Below are 16,303 nucleotides of genomic sequence, written 5' to 3'. Positions count from 1 at the left end.
CGCGCGCGCTGTAGGGAATGGGTCCTCAGCTAGAGCAAGACTAACCCGACTATCCCGAGACAACTCCATCAGCTTAGTCAACCGACAACCGAGAATCGCCCAGTTTAACCGGTGCGACAAAGCTGATGAGAATCACCTCTGGACGCTGTTGCTCCAGGACTTTCCACGCACTTCCGGCGTTCTTCTGACGGTTTTCCGACGAAAGAGAGCTCACCAAACATCCACCTCCGTGCGGTGGATGGCATGATCGCCTCCTCTAGCTTCATTTCCGGGCAAAATTCGGCTCCCGGTTCGGAATAGCATCGGAACACCATCCGATGCTTTCCACCAATCCCGTCGCTGAAACACAGACCTGTCAAAAATTAGTACAAGCAAGGAGAATCGAACAGCACAACGAAGCTCGAACTGGAGATGTTCTGGTCCTCCGCTCGTTCGACAATACCTTTGACGGATCGTTCATCCCTCCAGCTGATCCGGCTATCGACGCATTCATTGATCTCTCCGGTGGAGCGCCTGCTGAAGGACGAGCACAACAGTCATTGGCACCTCAACACAACCACAACCACGCGATTCCGGAGGGAGTTACTTCTCAGGGTCCGGTTCCGTTAGACTCTTACGTCTTCCACGAACAACACGCACACATCCCCTCCGCACCCGGGGCTCCCGTTCACCTCCCCTACTCCACCGCACCCACCCCCTCGCACTCCGACTCCTACTCCCCCACCCCATCCTCCTTAAAGCGCAAACCTACCTCCGACCCTCTCGATGAAGACCTCCACCCCTCCTCCTCCCGCACCGCCGTCGAAGAAGACAAACGTCGCCGTAACACCGCCGCGTCTGCTCGATTCAGGTTGAAGAAGAAGGAGAGGGAACAAGCGCTCGAGAAGACGGCGAAGGATATGACGGATAAGGTTGTTGTGTTGGAGCAGAGAATGAGGGAGTTGGAGCAGGAGAATAAGTGGTTGAAGAGTTTGTTGATTGAGAAGATGCCGGGGGTCGCGGCTGCGCAGGCTGGAAAGGCCGAGGCTTCCGAAGAGTTTCTCAACAACGCATAGGTGGACTCCATGGATATGAAGATGTGGTTGGGAGTGAACTTCTTGATGCCGCGTAAGCAAGAGTTGCGAAGCCGGTAAACCAAGGAGTTCACTATCAATACGGTGGTGTGCTTGAATGCGGTGGTCTTCTTGTGGATACTTTCTCTGGTTCTTACGTGTTGCGTGTGGAGTTTGGGTTTCGTCTATTCTTAATGTTACCGCTGTACATGGTCCAACCCATGTTACTACAAAAGGAAGGCTGGGTGGGGGCTGTTTTGATACCAAAATGGAGTGTGGGGGATGGAGTGTGCGACTGACTCCAACAGTCATGAACTTCGAGAGGTGGTGGTGGTGGTGGTGGTGGTGGTGGTGGTGGTGGTGGTGGTGGTGATGTGAACGCGTTTATCCTTTGTTTTATGATTTTAGTGTTTGATACACGGTATGCACGAGCTATTCGTTTTTTGTTATGTGAATGGAATATATGGTCCTTCTTCACTCAATTGCAATTGATCATGATGTCTGTGACGTCGAGAATTCAAAGGTGACCTGCTATAGCTATACAGGCTCGTTAGAAATGTGTCAACATGTACATAATATCGAATGGCTCCTGAAGGTCTACGGGTGCTTTGGAGTTTTGGTTTCGCAGCCTCGAAAGTCACGACGCAAAGAGCACATGGTCAGGCGCACTGCCAAGATCCGCAGCGAGGATCACAGGACCCTGAGAATGTTCGTCTCCTCTTCGAAACGACAATCCGTCGCACTTGGCCATCCTCGCAGTGAGTTCTCACGGTCAGAATCAAGTAGAATGGAGTACATCAGACCGTATCTCCCGAATGACATCATTTCACTCCTCCCGGGGCAAGTACCTACCCCGGCGCCGTTTCCAGAAATCATTAATTCCGCGCCGAATGATCTTCACGGGAATGTGAAGAAGAGGGGTCCGACGGTCGTTGCGTTTTTGCGCATGTGTCCGTGTCCGTGTATGTCATCACCCCACACTTCTGTCCGTGTCTCTTGACTGATTTGACATAGTCGCTGAAAAAACATTGATTGCATTTCGCAAAGACGCTTTCTTGATCTTCAGAGGTTATACTCAAAGAACCTCAATCTTGTATTCCAAGTAATTGCCACGGGTTGTATGCCCTGCGCGCCTGCCGCCCAAACGTGGGGTCCGTGCGCGATCAAAGGAGGCAACAACACAATCGCGGCCGACACCCATGAATGGACAGAGATCCAGAGAGCGACTACGGAGATATCGAAGAGTTTGATCGCGATTACGAAGCGCTCGTTACTGGCTTAACTCAGGCCGATGCTGTTACTCCAACGATCTCCGGCGATGAAGGTGAGGATGGCGGGACTGGCACCCCGGATATTGTCCAGACGGGGGTTCAGGTCGGTGACGGGGAGGGAGTCGATGAAGCTGGTATGTCTTTTCTGTTGAGTAAGTACGGACAGTAGGGCTAATTATGCTAGAGAGAGACGCTGTAAGCGCTCGAGGCCGCGAATCGGAGACCTACGCAGACAACAAACGCTCAGCCACTGAAACCGAAGCCCTCAACTCCGCCGTCCTTGAACCCTCCGCCTCCCCATACGACCGCTTCCGTGCCCGGAAGAAGGGGTTATCCGTCACTGACCTGTCTGGGTCAGAGTGGTGTGAAGTCCAGCTCGTGTATAAGTTGGAGACGGAGTTGGAGACGGGAAAGAGGCCGAGAACGGAGGCGATGAAGAAAGGAGAGGAGATTCATAAGATGGTTGAGGAGGAGATTCAGAACAGTGTGGAGTTTGAGATTGATACGGAGGTGGATAAGTGGGGGTTGAAGTTGTTGAATTTGTTGCGTGTTGTTGATCAGTTGGAGTGTGAGGGTATCGCGGTACGTGGATGTCACGCCGATACTCGTGAAGTTGTACGCTGATATCGTCAGTACAGAGAGAAGTCGCAGTATTCGGATTTCAGAAGGATACCTTCTTCAGTGGCATCATCGACGAGCTTCAGTGCAAGGAGCCGGTCGTGGCATATACATTGGAGAACAGGCAACAATCCATCTCGTCCTTCCTTGAGTTGCCAGGAGTTCCAAGACATGATAAAATCATCACAATATCCGACCTCAAGACCCGCGTTTCGTCTCGGATGCCGAGCCAGTCGCAATCGAAGGGATATCGGCATCAACTTGGGGTTTATAGGCGGTTGTTTATCGACCTCGTTGAGGGATGGCTTGATTTCGAGAGGTTTCTGCAACATCAGGGCTTAGATGGTGATGAAGTCTTCTCCGACTTGTTCATTGCTCAAGCTATTTCGCTCGATCCAATTGACAGCAACTTCGAGCCAATCCTCGAGCACAACACTCTACGAACGCTCTACGCCCTCCTATCCTCAAAACTACAAAAGTTCAAAGGCTGTATCGGAACAGAAATGACAATCTCCTACCGCCGGCAAACCGATGCCGGCCTAATCGGCGAACAAGTCTTCGAATACGACGACGCAGACATTGAGGCACATCTCACTACCGCTCTGGGATTCTGGAAAGGAACCCGGAAGCCGACGGGTGTGAAGGTTTATGAGGCGTATAAATGCAGGCATTGCGAGTTTGAGGAGGTGTGTGAGTGGAGGAAGACGAAGGCGAAGGAAGCGGCGGAGAGGAATAGGATAAGAATGACTGCCGGGCTGGACCCGAGCAGGGATATGGATTTTGGGCCTGTTGAGCAGTAAATGAAGGTGGAAGATCTCCAAGTATTCATAGCATATAAAGGACAATGAGAACTTTGTCAAGAATCAAGCTTTCAGGGTGTTGCTATTTCTAGACTCTTCATGTGGGTTCATGCACGCTGCCCTCCGCACGCAAAACACCGACCGAAACAACCGACAATCGCGACTTGTAGTACGATGATTCGCTTTATTCTCATTCAAAATCGACAAGGGAAGACACGGCTGGCGAAGTGGTATGTGCCGTACGACGTACGTACCATAGGTTTGGCTGCGAATGATGAAGGAGTGTGCTGACGCTGGGTTGGTTGTATAGGATGCGGAGAAGGTTAAGCTGAAGGGCGATGTACATCGTCTCATCGCACCACGAGATCAGAAACATCAGTCAAATTTCGTCGAGGTACCTCGGATGCGGAGTTCCTCAAGTATATCGACTGACATCTAAGTACAGTTTCGAAATCACAAAATCGTCTACCGCCGCTACGCCGGCCTCTTCTTCTGTATCTGTGTCGATACGAACGATAATGAGTTGGCCTATTTGGAGGCGATTCATTTGTTTGTGGAGGTGTTGGATTCGTTTTTCGGGAATGTGTGTGAGTTGGATTTGGTGTTTAACTTCTACAAGGTACGGGAGCGCGAGCGCGAGCGAGAGCGAAGGCGCTCGGGACTGACATGGTACCGTACAGGTGTATGCTATTCTGGACGAGGTTTTCTTGGCGGGAGAGATTGAGGAGACGAGTAAGAATGTGGTGTTGGCACGGCTGGAGCATTTGGGGCAATTGGAGTGAAGCATCAGGAGTCGCAATTGAGATACAGAGAAATCTTTGCATGGGCTTGGATGAAGACGCACAACGGAGAAGAGTTTGAGGACTTGGAAATGGTTTGGAAACGCGGTGGGTCGTTGTGATGATACCCTTCATGCTGGGCGGACCCATGCTCGTCCTCGGGCCACAGGCATCTCGCCTCGCCGCACGAGGACCGGGCTAACCCTTACTACTGGCGTTCTATCTCTTGGGAACAAATACATGGTAATATTCTTGCAATTGTCTTACCGTCGTACCGAGGGGTCCCTGCATCCAGTGACGCACCAGGCTTCCCCGCAGAATCCATATCGCTGGGCAACAGCAACCAACCTTCGACACGACGAACATTCGCAATCGCTGTCATCATGTCTACCGGTACTGTCGATCCACTCCTTGCACGTAAGCTCAAAGTACAATTCAAGCTCTCCATCGAGCGTCTTCGTCTCCTTCAGAAAAAGCGAACCGCGATCGCGAAACAGCAGAGACGGGAGCTGGCACTATTACTCGAGGCAGGAAAGGAAGAGAGTGCGAAGATTCGTGTGGAGGGGGTGATTAGAGGTGATGTCGAAGTGGAGTTGATGGAGATTTTGGAGTTGTTTTGTGAGTTGTGTGTTGCGAGATATGGGTTGATCGAGCAGAAAGGGTTTTCATTTCTACTGCTTTGATGACTTGCTCATTATGCTAACAAAGTCTGAACAGCCCTTGTGATCCTGGGCTTGAAGAAGCGATTGTGACGCTTATATATACGGCTCCTCGAATGTCGGACGTGAAAGAGCTCCAAACGACACGCGATCTCCTCGGCGCACGGTATGGCCGAGACTTTGCGCTCGCAGCCGCTGGTAATACGGAGCATAAAGTAAATGAGAAAGTGTTGCACAAGCTACGGGTTGATCCACCGGAACCGGAGTTGGTACAGAGGTATTTGAAAGAGATTGCTAGGGCGTATGGTCTGAAGTGGGGTGAGGATAGTGATGAGAGTGATGGTGATGACGGAGGGGCTCAGATGAAGGAATTGGAGAAGCAGGTTGACGGGGAGGAGAAGGAATTTGACTTACGGTTGCCGAGTACACCTGGAGCGAAGGGGATCAAAGTCGGAGAGGCACCAATACAGGTATGACTTCATCCTTCTACAAGACTCAACATGACTTGCTAACGGAGACATTATACAGGTCACCCCACAATCACCGACATCAGAAAATCCACGACCACATCTCAACCTTCCGGGAGGACGCAAAGCGAGTATTGGGGCTTTGCCAAGACGGCCGTCTACGTCGTCACCGGCAAAGAAGGAGGAGAAAGGGAGCGGCATTCCTGACTTTGATGATTTGCAGGCGAGGTTTGAGAGGTTGAAGAAGCTGTAGAACGGCGCCTACCGAGGTCGGGAGGATGAGGGAAGTCACACGGATGGATGCTACTAAATATAGCAACATGCCCATAAACATCCGCTGAATTCCGCACACAAATGCAAAAGTACCAAGAGACAAAGAAAGCATTATCTCAATGATCGCATTCGTCTGAAGATATTCTACGTCATCGGCAATTGTATCTCATGCACCGTCCCCGTGCGCGCTGCAGCCTGGGCATCTGGAATTTAAGAAGGATGAAAGGTCCTCGGGAGACTGCAGAAGCCGTACGAACTGAACAGCAGCGACAAACAACACCAAACGGCATAGATCCTAACAGCATTCACACCCGACAAAATTAATTGATTCCCGCTTATCATGCAGTGTTACGTTCTGGTAAGTCAGCCGAGCACGGATCGTTGCAGCTCATGCTAACCCGCATTTGAAACAGCCCCGATTTCCTCGAGTCCCCTCCTCGACTTACTCTTCTTCCATCCTTATCCTCCGAGCATACTCCTCCTCCTCCACCCCAGAACCCATAAAATCCCGCAACACCCCCCGCCCGCCAAACACCCCCTCCCCTCCCGGCCTCTCCAACGCCAACTTCGAAGAAAGCGTCCTCGCAAACGACGTCTCAACCTTCTCCAAACTCCCCAAAGAATTCGGCGCGAACCAGCATCTTGTCATCGATCAGGAAGTGAAGGAGAGGCTACGGAGTGTTCTGTGGCAGTTCAATGCACCGATTCGGTATGCGTTCGCGTATGGAAGTGGGGTGTTTAACCAGGGTGGGTATGCGAAGGATGCGAAGCCTATGGTGGATTTTATTTTTGGAGTAACGCATGCGCAGCACTTTCATTCGTTGAATATTGCACGGCATCCTGAGCACTACTCTGGCCTTCGACATCTCGGCAGTGCAGCCATCTCGTATATCCAACGAGGGTTCGGAGGGAAAGTGTATTTCAACCCGTACGTAGAGGTGAACGGGATGATGATCAAATACGGCGTGGTCTCGATCGATGACCTATGTGCCGACTTGAACGGGTGGGAAACGATGTACCTCGCCGGACGAATGCAAAAACCCATCAAAATCCTACGCGACGAACCACGCGTCCGACTGGCAAACCAAATCAACCTCATCTCGGCCCTCCGCACCGCACTCCTCCTCCTCCCCGAGAAATTCACCGAGAAAGAACTCTACGAAACAATCGCCGGACTCTCCTACATGGGCGACGCACGGATGCGCGTGGCCGAGAACCCGAAGAAGGTGCAGAATATCGTTTCTGCGCAGTTACCGAAGTTTAGGGAGTTGTATGGGCCATTGGTCGAAAACCTCCCCAACCTTACTTTCCAGTCGACGGTCCCTATGCAATCAACCGACGCCTATGCCACCCTCCACCAAGACCTCGACCCAGTCCGTCGCGCAAAGATGGTCGGCCGTCTCCCCTTGCACTTTCGCACAAAAATCCAATCCATCTTCCTTAAACACTACGATATGAAATACCTCCCACAGGAACGAGAGGGTATGAGAATGTTCGAGGAACGGATCGTGGGAGATGAGAGGTTGAGAAGGGAGATTGGGAGAGCGGTGAGGAAGACTGTTGGGTGGAGTAGTGGGGTACAGACTGTGAAGGGGTTGTTTAGTGCGGGGCCGATTAAGAGTTGGAGGTATGTTGCGGAGAAGGTGGGGAAGAAGACGAAGAAGGAGTAGCTAAACGGTAGAGGTGTGCGTTGAGGATGAGAGGCGTGGGAAGAGTGTGAGAAGGAGGAGGAGGAGACGAGTATATTATACCGACGACAAAGAAAGATAAGCATGTGTACGACTCATGGTTGCCAGCAAATAAAGAAATGCCTCAAACGACGTTCATCATCTTACTTTCTCCTTGCCAAAAGTCGTTCTTCGAAGGCCCAGCAGACGTGGAATAGATGAGCTCATCCGTCATGGGCGTCCCTGGGGAACCACGGCGGACCGGTTGCAACGAGATACCGGCAACCCGGGTAGCTATCTGCGTGGCTGGGGGAATAGAGTTGCACCAATGGCCATTGTTGTCCTGCTGCACTGGGGCTCCGCGCGGATGTCCAAGATGTCCACGGCGGGCGGCTAGGCAAGCAGGGTTCCTCTTATCTCCAACATGACGTGTGATGGCGCCACTTTAAATTGAACTTTCACATGCAAATCACACACACCCCCAACAACCAAGGACGACCCGCTATAAGACTGCCCTCCCCTGCCCCCCCAACCAAACCAATATACCCACATACCCTTTACCATAACCAGCAACCATCATGGTAAAGACAGACCTTCCAGGAAACCCAGTCGTCCCGGAACCCCTCCCCCTCTCCGCCCAAGACCCCATCACCTTCCCCGGTGCCCACGAATCCGTTCACCCAAACCACAACCCCTACGACCAACCCTACCCCCTCGACTCCCTCGGCACCCAGAACGGCGCAATCCACTCCCACTTCCTCGATCATCTCGCGTCTTACCCACTCTTCCACGACGTTACCTCCGCGCTCCAGAGCCACCCATTGACGGCGAGGGCAGCAAAGACGATAAAGGGGAGTGTGGCATATGTCGCGACCTATACGGGTCCTATTAGTCCTTATCTCGCTAAAGCCGATGCGATTGCCGATGGTACGTTGGGTATGGTCGAGGAGCGCTTTCCGGTCCTCAAAGCCACCAAAGAGGAAGTTGGGCAAAAGGTTGAGGATGGGGTCGGTGTGGTCAAGTCTACTGTCGGGGTCTACGCCCAAGCCGCTGAACCCTTCGTCAAAGAACGTGTCGAGCCGACTGTTGGGCCCTACCTCAAGCCCGCCTTGGACAAAGTCGAGGGCGCGTTGAATACGTACCTTCCCGGGCCGGGTGAGGGCGAGAACAGGAGTGATGCAGGCTTCACGATGTCCTATGCCGAAGCCGCCGAACGCGCGAACCACCCCGACTGGCAATCCGCTTCCTCCATCAACGAGGACCGCGACTCCCAGCCTCAGGTTCCGCGCGCATACAACCTCGCACTCATGACCGCTTCCCGCGTCCTCCCCGTCGTGTGGAATACGACGTCCTGGGCCCTCACCCATCCCCTCGCCATCCCGGGCGCATTACTCAACACCGCCTCGGACGTGACGACCAAAGCCACCACAGCGGCGTATGATATCGCCGACAAAGCCAAAGACGAACTCAACCGCGTCTACGAAGCCGAACTCGAAGCCCGCGGTGACAAACCCGGCTCCCGTCTCTCCTCCCGCGTCCGCGCAGGTTACGGCACAATCTTCACCCTCCGCGACGAAGCCTCCTCCGCGATCAAAGACGTCGTCAAACCCCGCGTCGAAGTCGTCAAACGCACAGTCGGGGACGTCGTCGTCGGCGTCGATAAAACTGCGGCCAAAGCGGTTGATTTAGGTGTTGATATTACTGTGCATTCTATTCATCGCCTTGAATCTGTTGCGGGGAGGGTCGAGCGTAATTTGGAGTCGGGGGCGGAGTATGTGCGTGGGAGGGGAGAGGAGGTTATCGATACGACGAAACGGGCTGCGGGGGTTGTTTACGATGCTGCTGGGAACGTGATCGAGCAGGCTGAAGACGTCGCTGCGCCCTATGTCGACGCGGCTGCCGAACAAGCCGCCGTCGCGAGGGATAGGGCGTTCGAGACTGGTGAGGAGGTACTCGGTTATGCTGTCGGTACTGCGGAGGAGGTCGGGAGGGGCGTCAGGAGTGCCGCCGAGGGTGTCGAGCCCTACGTGAGGGAAGGCATCGAGACAGCCAAGACAGGCGCCAAATACGCCCAAGCAACCGTCGAAGTCGGCGCAGAACAAGTCAAAGTCGGCGTCGATGCAGCCCGCACAAAGGCCTCTGAAGTCACCTCTGACATCTCTGCCAAGGCCTCCGAGGTGAAGGATGAGGTCGAGGCGAAGGCGGGTGAGGTCAAGGGAAGGGTCGAGGCGAAGGCCGGAGAGGCGAAGGCGAAGGTTGAGGAGAAGGCTGGGGATGTGAAGAAGAGGAAGGAGGAGATTGATAGGGAGGAGAAAATTGGGGGGAGGTTTGGGCCTGGGAAGGGGGTCGGGGAGGAGCATGAGGTTAAGGGGGGGGAGGGGACGAGGGTTTTGAGGGTTGTGTGATTTGATTTGCTACGATAGCTTCTATATTTCTTGGTTGAGGGGTTGAAAAGATGTATTGATTACGCGAAGATGGTCCTCCAATTGCTCTTCCAGTGCGTATCAGACATGACGAAGTGTGGCACCTGTCACTCGCCTCGGTCCTGACGTCATCGCATGTGAAACTCCCGGAAGACGACAAGACCAAGCCAATTGAGTTGCATTTATCCTCACTAGACGCATTGTTTTCCTTGCATTTCCACCAGATCCAAGATTCCCGGTGGTTTGTGGGCTATGACGTGAGCGTCGCGCATGCCATGGTTTACGTTGACCCCTCGGAAAATCTGCTATAAAGTACACCGGACGACCCCCCCCCTCTCTGACGTTCTCCTATACAAACACCCACAACCAAAACAATTCAACCAACTACAATGGCAACAATCCGTGACGAGATTCACATGTCGGAGAACTCTCCTCTTACTATGCCCAACGATCCTCCCGCTACTACTAATCTTGGGGCTCCCGTCGGCGCTGCTACTACCCCCTCCACTTCTGCCGATGCCCAGTACAATGCTGAGTACAACCAGGCTAAGCGTGATGCGAACGCTGCCGTGAACAACGCTGAAGCCGCCGTCTCCGACACCGCCAACGCAGCCCAAGCCAAGGCCACCCAAGCAAAGGACCAAGCCGCCGCCCAGGCCAACCAGGTCGCTGGACAGGCTAAGGACGCAGCAAACCAGGCCAAGGACGTCACCGCACAGAAGGTCGGTCAGGCACAGGAGAAGGTTTCCCAGGTTGCGGGACAGGCACAGCAGGCTGCCGGTGAGGCCGCCAACGTCGCCGAGGCTTACGCTTCCAAGGCCCATGCTCAGGTTCAGGGATATGCGTCTGTTGCGCAGGAGAAGGCTGCTCAGGCTGCTGAGATTGCTCGTCAGCAGGCTGCGTATGCGCAGCAGCGTGTTGCGGACGGTGCTGCTGTCGTCCAGAACGATTTCGCTGGTATCACCCGTAACGCTCAGCAAGCCGACCAACAGGCTTCCACCCCCCTCGCCAAGTACAACTCTTTCGTCTACGACTTGTGTTCGTGGAACTACCCCACCGCTTCCGCCTTTTTCTTGGCGTTGGGCTTGAGCGGGTTGGTGTTGATCAAGTTTGTCAACATTCCCAAGCTTGTCTTCCGTGGTGCCTGGATCGTGTTCTTGATCTCCGCCATCATCGAGTACGCCGGTAAGATCGTCACCGGAACCGGGTTCGTTTCGACCTACGTCAAGCCCCGTACCTTCCTCACCATCCCCCGCGAACAGCTCGACCCCGTCTTTGACGAATGCCACGCCCTCACCAACTCCATCCTCTCCGAATTCCAGCGTTTGGTGTTCGCTGAGAACGTGGCACACACCCTCGTCGCATTCGCCTTCTCCTTCATCTTCTACCAACTCTTCAAGATCGTCTCTCTCTGGACTCTCTCCCTCCTCACCCTCATCGCCGCATTCTCCATTCCCCCCTTCTACGCCCGCAACAAGACCCATATCGACGCTCAGCTCAACCGCTTGAACGCCATCGGTTCCAAGTACACTCAGCAGGCTCAGCAGGTCGTTGGTGATTACTCCCATGTTGCAGCGGAGAAGGCGAGGGGTGTTGCGACTGTTGTTGGCGAGAAGGTTGGTGTTCAGATTCCCGGGGCGAATGCGCCGAAGCAGGCGGAGGTTTCTGCTAAGCCGGGTGTTGCTGCGACGGAGACTACGAAGGTTCAGGCTGAGAGGAGAGAGGGTGCTGTTGAGGGTGTTAGAGAGGCCTTGAGGGCTTAAGCGAGCGCAGTGTGTGAGCCGTGTCTTTGAAGAAGCATGGTTGTGCAATGGAACGGAAAAGGTGTGTAGGATGATGAGCCAGCGGAAGTGGGCTTGGCTAGGATAGGATGGAGGATTTTACAGATGTATGGTTAGGCTACGTGTGAAGTGAGGTGTATAGGAGTGCATACCAGTCATTCTTGGTTAATGAATTGTATTAATCGCGCATCTCGATCACTGGAGCTTGCAATTGTGAAAATGCATGGGGTGATTCTACTGAAGCTGAAAACCAGGTTTCCCACGCTGTGTGCACACATACGTACTGTAGCCAGACACATTCGATTTGCAGGATCAACATTCAAAAGCTGTGGTACCAATTACAAACGAGATTAAGTTTGGGTGTGTACCAGATTCCTATGTATGTAACACATCGCGAAGAGGATGCGAAATGCTCGAAGATAACGCCAAGTTCACTCCATGCATATGCTATCGAACTATTCTAACTCCTCATCCTCATCCATCTTTGATGCATTAGAAGGCAGCAGTCTGGGGTCCGGCGGTCGCCCTGTCGCCTTCACAATGGCGGTGCTCAGTTTAGGACTCTCGACAAGGAATCCATCTCTGATCATGTCCCCAAGGAACTTCTCCGTCCACCGTCTAGCTTCTGCAGTCTTAATCATGGCCAATCCGTTGAACAGGTACGAATAAGTGATCTTATTCGGCCTGTATCCGTAATCAAGCATCTTTTCATGCCAGTATATCATTCCATCGAGGTCCTCCACGCGTGAATATCCTCGAATGAAAGTGTTGAAGATTGGTAAGTCTGGTGAAATATCCATTTTTTGCAACATAGCGTACGTCTCCGTTGCCTGCTTGGTGCGGCCAGCGAACATGTACCCCTTGATCATGGCGGTGAATACTTGAACATTGGGCGCTATCTTCTTAGTGGCTAGCATCGAGCGGAACATATGCTCAGCCGCCACAAGATAGTTTTCAAAGGAAGCGGGGTCGGCTCCCTCTATCAAGCCGTTGATGACCGTGGTATAGGTGACAACACTTGGTGCTAGGCCAGCTTCAACCATACGTCTGAGAATAGCGTCGATACTCGCCTCGAGGGCCTTTGGATTTCGACCCCACCTGGCGATGCCGCCAATCAATGTTGTATAGGTCGCCTCGTCCGGAGTGATGTTGTGCAATGTCATCTCGTCAAGAATTTTGTGGGCGTTTTGCATACGAGTGGCAAATGACGCATGTGGGTAATTGCCATAGTCCAAACAATCGCGAAGAAACACGTTGTAGACACGGACGTTTGGTGGCATTCCCTGCTTTAACGAAACCTCGAGGACGTGTCGCGCTTCCTTGGGGAGGTTGTGGCGCACAAGGCCGTCAACGATGATGGTCCGTGTGACGCTGTTCCATTGCACACCAGCTTCCTCCATGCCACTGATGGCGTCCAAAGCACCTTGGGTATCTTTACATACGAAGAATGCCTTGATGTATGAAGACCAGAGAACCACATCCGGCACGAAACCTGACCGTTGCATCTTTGCCCAAGTCTCGCGGAGAGCCACCAGGTTTCCCAGATACCCCGCGCCAACGATGAGTGCATTCCATGATAGTACTGTTGGTCGCACCCCGCTCTTGATCATATCTTGCCAAACCTTCATTCCCAGCTGCCATTCGTGGCAGAGGAAGAACCCGGAAATGAATACCGCATAAGTGCGTTCGGACATGGGTTCTGTTTGAGCCTTTGCCGATTCGTACTCGTAGAGTACCCGCTTGCGCTTCCTTGCGCTACAATAAATCCTCACGAGGCCGTGAAACTGCGGCGAGTTGATTCGTTTGTCACCACGCTTAAGCCTCTGTGCATGGGTAACGACGTGTCGAATGAATGATGGTGATAATCGTTGTTCATTGAGCACTTTTTCCATCACTTCCGGATTTGGAATCGGTAATGGGTCGAATTCCTTTTTCAGCTCCTGGTCAGACAAGAGGTCCCTGGCTCGCAAAACTGTATCGGTCTCAGTAGCCTCATCTCCGTGCTCAGCCAAAAGATAGTTGTCTTGCACTGAAACCATGAGCTCGGCGGCAACATGAGCTGTATATGCTGCCTCTACTACCCGATGCGAATTGTTTTCTCTTATCCACAGGGACTTCCTATTCGCCGCCGACCATAACTCCCATAACTTTAAAGCTTTCTTCGGATTTGGTGTCGAGCCATTTATGGCGGCGTATATCATGGCTGCCCAATGTGTACTCTCTGCTCTCTCCTGCTCTCTCAGCCTGTCGAAAAACTCGTCCGCGGTTACAACGTCGTCCTGGTTTTCTGCACCCTGGGCCAACAAACCCTGAAGTATCTGCAAGGAAAGGCGCGATAGGTCAGGACTATCCAGCGATGGGTCCTTTGCGAGCTCCCGCTGTAACTCCACAGCCTTTGCCCAAGATCCTTCTTGACATGCCTTTTCCAGGGCCTGGAGTTCCTTATGTTTTGGCCCAGAGTTTTCTGATGCACCAGGGAGGGCGGACGTTGATTCCTTCTTGTCATAAATCCAAGCAGCCACTTCTGGTGGATAGTCGGCCTTGGACAACGTAGATCGTTTGCGTGCATTTGTGGGATCAGCTTTCCAGTCCGGGTCAGCTTCAGTTTTCCACCTCGCATAACTCCGCCTTGGTAAGACGGAGGAGGCTACAGAGCCTGGAGGCCTTGGTAACCGGAGCAGTCGCAGAGTGGTAGGTCGCATGTCATGGAGAGGGTAAAGGTGGAATTCTCGAAGCCTGCGTAACGTATACGGTGCTGCCCGAATGGGGGAAATCCCCTGAACGCATTATAGAAGTTGGATACAGACGGCCAAAGAAAATCTGATAATCTTCTAACTCTTATCCGATAAAATCTATTTGAGCAATGCCTCAGGCAACCCTTCGCCTTCCTTACGTCACGCCGGTCTGAGTGCAATCCGGGGCCCCAGCCCGAGCCTCATTCACGTTACGAGCTCGAGCATTCATCCCAAACAAATATACTCATATACACCCTTCCAATCAAAGCAGAAAATCCGTGCTTACAAATCGTTCAACAACAATGACATCCCTACCACCACGCCCCGACTACACCCCCAGCGAACTCTCAGCCCTATATCCCTCCTCCCTCCGCCTCATCCACCTCCAAGTCCTCGCCCGGCACGGCGAACGCACACCCGTCCGTGCACGTCTCCAAAACGCCGGCGTTCCGGAACACTGGGATCTTTGCCAAGCAGCGAAACGATTCCGAGCTTCAGTGCTCCTGCCCGAAGGCTCAATACCCGGGGCGATTGGGTCGGATGAGGTGTGGAATGAGGGGTTGAGGTACTCGAGGCGTGTCGAGACGTTCGATAGGAATGGGAAGGCTGTTATCGCGGATGTTGGGAAGGAGGGGGGGAAGGGGGTTTGTATTCTTGGTGAGTTGACTGATGAGGGGAGGAGGAGTACGTTGGCGCTTGGGATGAGGTTGAGGAGGTTGTATGTAGATGCGTTGGGGTTTTTGCCGGAGAGGTTGGAGAAGGAGGAACAGATCTACTTAAGGTGAAGGAATGACAGCAAAAGCTTTACGAGCCGCGAGTTAACATACTCTCACAGATCGACACCTATGCAACGTACGCTGGAGTCTTTACACCAAGTCTTCACGGGACTGTACCCACCTACGGCGCGTGGACCAGGATTTGAGGCGACGTTCACTACACGAAACTTTACAGAGGAGAATTTGTACCCGAACGAAGGAGCATGCAAGCGACTCAATGACCTTTCTCGACAATTCGCCGACCTTGCGGCAGAGAAGTGGAATCCGATCTTGACTGGCTATACATCGGAAAGGGTGAGAAAGTACCTTCCGGACGGTGTTGCAGTCGATGGACACCCGCGTGTATCGGGGTTGCTGGATACCGTGAACTCAAGTCTCGGAAACGGGATCAAGCTGCCGGCGGAGTTCACTGATGAGAGGGTACACTGCGAGCTCGAGGCCGCCGCTGTCACGGAGTGGTTCGATGGGTATCTTCAGAACGAGCAGTATCGTCGCTTAGGAGCTGGAAGGCTGTTGGGTGACTTGAAAGACCGGATGGTTACTGCTACGAAGGAAGAGAAGAAGGGTGGAGTGGAGCAGAAAGTGTGCTTGTACAGTGCGCACGACACCACGTTGGGTGCGGTCCTGGCAAGTCTTGGTTGTTTCGATGGACGCTGGCCGCCATACACTTCGTCCATTGCATTTGAGTTGTTCTCCAAGGCACCTTCCGAGGCATCGTCACAAGGCTGGTTGACCAAGTTCTTCGGTGGAGCGAAAGAGGAGCATTACGTCCGCCTGCGATACAATGAGAAGCCGATGACGCTGCCCGGGTGCGCACCACAAGGCAAGCACCTCGAGGGTGACGCGAGCTTGTGTACACTTGATGCATTTAGAGAAGTCGTGGAGTCGATGGTTCCCGCTGACTGGATGGGAGAGTGTAACGCGGGCCCCAAGGATGCGAGTGCGCAGACGGGAAAGAACCTCTAAAATTATAACTAAACAAGAGTACAAAGTAACCTCTTA

The 16,303-nt window shown here is 53.1% G+C and overlaps 10 protein-coding genes across 10 annotated transcripts in view; 9 read left to right on the top strand and 1 right to left on the bottom strand.

Annotated features, from left to right (window-relative positions):
• SAICODRAFT_69941 (uncharacterized protein) overlaps positions 1–1,423 on the top strand; it is a gene marked incomplete at its 5' end in the record, with an annotated part of 1,670 nt that extends 247 nt beyond the window's left edge. Inside the window, one exon of the mRNA XM_019170521.1 lies at positions 469–1,423. Within this exon, the coding sequence (XP_019025871.1) occupies positions 469–1,055 (587 nt within the window). The 3' untranslated portion in view covers positions 1,056–1,423. The remainder of the gene's footprint in view (positions 1–468) is intronic.
• Positions 1,233–2,110, top strand: SAICODRAFT_205633 (uncharacterized protein). The gene has a single exon (XM_019166279.1). It carries the CDS (start codon positions 1,507–1,509, stop codon positions 2,050–2,052), a length of 546 nt encoding a protein of 181 aa, XP_019025870.1. The 5' UTR covers positions 1,233–1,506; the 3' UTR covers positions 2,053–2,110.
• A 127-nt stretch (positions 2,111–2,237) lies between these two features.
• On the top strand, positions 2,238–3,741 carry SAICODRAFT_17748 (uncharacterized protein; the record flags this gene model as incomplete). The annotated part of the gene is made up of 3 exons (XM_019165856.1): positions 2,238–2,457; positions 2,508–2,905; positions 2,962–3,741. The coding sequence occupies exons 1-3, from the start codon at positions 2,256–2,258 to the stop codon at positions 3,739–3,741; spliced, it is 1,380 nt and encodes a 459-aa protein (XP_019025869.1). The 5' UTR covers positions 2,238–2,255.
• A 174-nt stretch (positions 3,742–3,915) lies between these two features.
• Positions 3,916–4,640, top strand: SAICODRAFT_89697 (AP-2 complex subunit sigma; the record flags this gene model as incomplete). The annotated part of the gene is made up of 4 exons (XM_019171647.1): positions 3,916–3,987; positions 4,052–4,135; positions 4,187–4,360; positions 4,422–4,640. The coding sequence occupies 4 exons, from the start codon at positions 3,916–3,918 to the stop codon at positions 4,521–4,523; spliced, it is 432 nt and encodes a 143-aa protein (XP_019025868.1). The 3' UTR covers positions 4,524–4,640.
• Positions 4,641–4,856: 216 nt separating this feature from the next.
• On the top strand, positions 4,857–6,046 carry SAICODRAFT_17746 (DUF292-domain-containing protein). The gene is made up of 3 exons (XM_019165855.1): positions 4,857–5,181; positions 5,238–5,649; positions 5,708–6,046. Exons 1-3 carry the CDS (start codon positions 4,904–4,906, stop codon positions 5,897–5,899), a joined length of 882 nt encoding a protein of 293 aa, XP_019025867.1. The 5' UTR covers positions 4,857–4,903; the 3' UTR covers positions 5,900–6,046.
• Positions 6,047–6,170: 124 nt separating this feature from the next.
• SAICODRAFT_17745 (Mmp37-domain-containing protein) lies at positions 6,171–7,589 on the top strand (the record flags this gene model as incomplete). Its single annotated transcript, XM_019165854.1, has 2 exons — positions 6,171–6,277; positions 6,333–7,589. The coding sequence occupies exons 1-2, from the start codon at positions 6,260–6,262 to the stop codon at positions 7,587–7,589; spliced, it is 1,275 nt and encodes a 424-aa protein (XP_019025866.1). The 5' UTR covers positions 6,171–6,259.
• Positions 7,590–8,164: 575 nt separating this feature from the next.
• SAICODRAFT_5947 (uncharacterized protein) lies at positions 8,165–9,991 on the top strand (the record flags this gene model as incomplete). The annotated part of the gene is made up of 1 exon (XM_019169690.1): positions 8,165–9,991. The coding sequence occupies one exon, from the start codon at positions 8,165–8,167 to the stop codon at positions 9,989–9,991; it is 1,827 nt and encodes a 608-aa protein (XP_019025865.1).
• Positions 9,992–10,153: 162 nt separating this feature from the next.
• Positions 10,154–11,818, top strand: SAICODRAFT_205363 (uncharacterized protein). The gene is made up of 2 exons (XM_019166276.1): positions 10,154–11,625; positions 11,727–11,818. Exons 1-2 carry the CDS (start codon positions 10,399–10,401, stop codon positions 11,742–11,744), a joined length of 1,245 nt encoding a protein of 414 aa, XP_019025864.1. The 5' UTR covers positions 10,154–10,398; the 3' UTR covers positions 11,745–11,818.
• Positions 11,819–12,245: 427 nt separating this feature from the next.
• Positions 12,246–14,493, bottom strand: SAICODRAFT_17742 (uncharacterized protein; the record flags this gene model as incomplete). Its single annotated transcript, XM_019165853.1, has 1 exon — positions 12,246–14,493. A coding segment is annotated over one exon (2,248 nt), but the record flags the coding sequence as incomplete, so codon positions are not given.
• Positions 14,494–14,754: 261 nt separating this feature from the next.
• Positions 14,755–16,289, top strand: SAICODRAFT_64515 (phosphoglycerate mutase-like protein). Its single transcript, XM_019170080.1, has 2 exons — positions 14,755–15,306; positions 15,361–16,289. Exons 1-2 carry the CDS (start codon positions 14,828–14,830, stop codon positions 16,265–16,267), a joined length of 1,386 nt encoding a protein of 461 aa, XP_019025862.1. The 5' UTR covers positions 14,755–14,827; the 3' UTR covers positions 16,268–16,289.
• Positions 16,290–16,303: the final 14 nt, after the last annotated feature.

Source organism: Saitoella complicata, assembly GCF_001661265.1.
Source record: "Saitoella complicata NRRL Y-17804 unplaced genomic scaffold SAICOscaffold_5, whole genome shotgun sequence".
Taxonomy (NCBI): Eukaryota; Fungi; Ascomycota; class Saitoellomycetes; order Saitoellales; family Saitoellaceae; genus Saitoella; species Saitoella complicata.
The sequence above is the reverse complement of the archived record's forward strand: the minus strand, read 5'-3'. Positions and strand labels throughout refer to the sequence as shown.

Bases quoted from the DNA above. Each gene is read 5' to 3' on its own strand.
- SAICODRAFT_205363 (XM_019166276.1), top strand. From the start codon at position 10,399: ATGGCAACAATCCGTGACGAGATTCACATGTCGGAGAACTCTCCTCTT.
- SAICODRAFT_17746 (XM_019165855.1), top strand. From the start codon at position 4,904: ATGTCTACCGGTACTGTCGATCCACTCCTTGCACGTAAGCTCAAAGTA. The intron at 5,182-5,237 runs GTTTTCATTTCT...AAGTCTGAACAG, and splicing joins GGGTTGATCGAGCAGAAAGG to CCCTTGTGATCCTGGGCTTG. The intron at 5,650-5,707 runs GTATGACTTCAT...GACATTATACAG, and splicing joins TCGGAGAGGCACCAATACAG to GTCACCCCACAATCACCGAC.
- SAICODRAFT_64515 (XM_019170080.1), top strand. From the start codon at position 14,828: ATGACATCCCTACCACCACGCCCCGACTACACCCCCAGCGAACTCTCA. The intron at 15,307-15,360 runs GTGAAGGAATGA...ATACTCTCACAG, and splicing joins GAGGAACAGATCTACTTAAG to ATCGACACCTATGCAACGTA.
- SAICODRAFT_205633 (XM_019166279.1), top strand. From the start codon at position 1,507: ATGGAATATATGGTCCTTCTTCACTCAATTGCAATTGATCATGATGTC.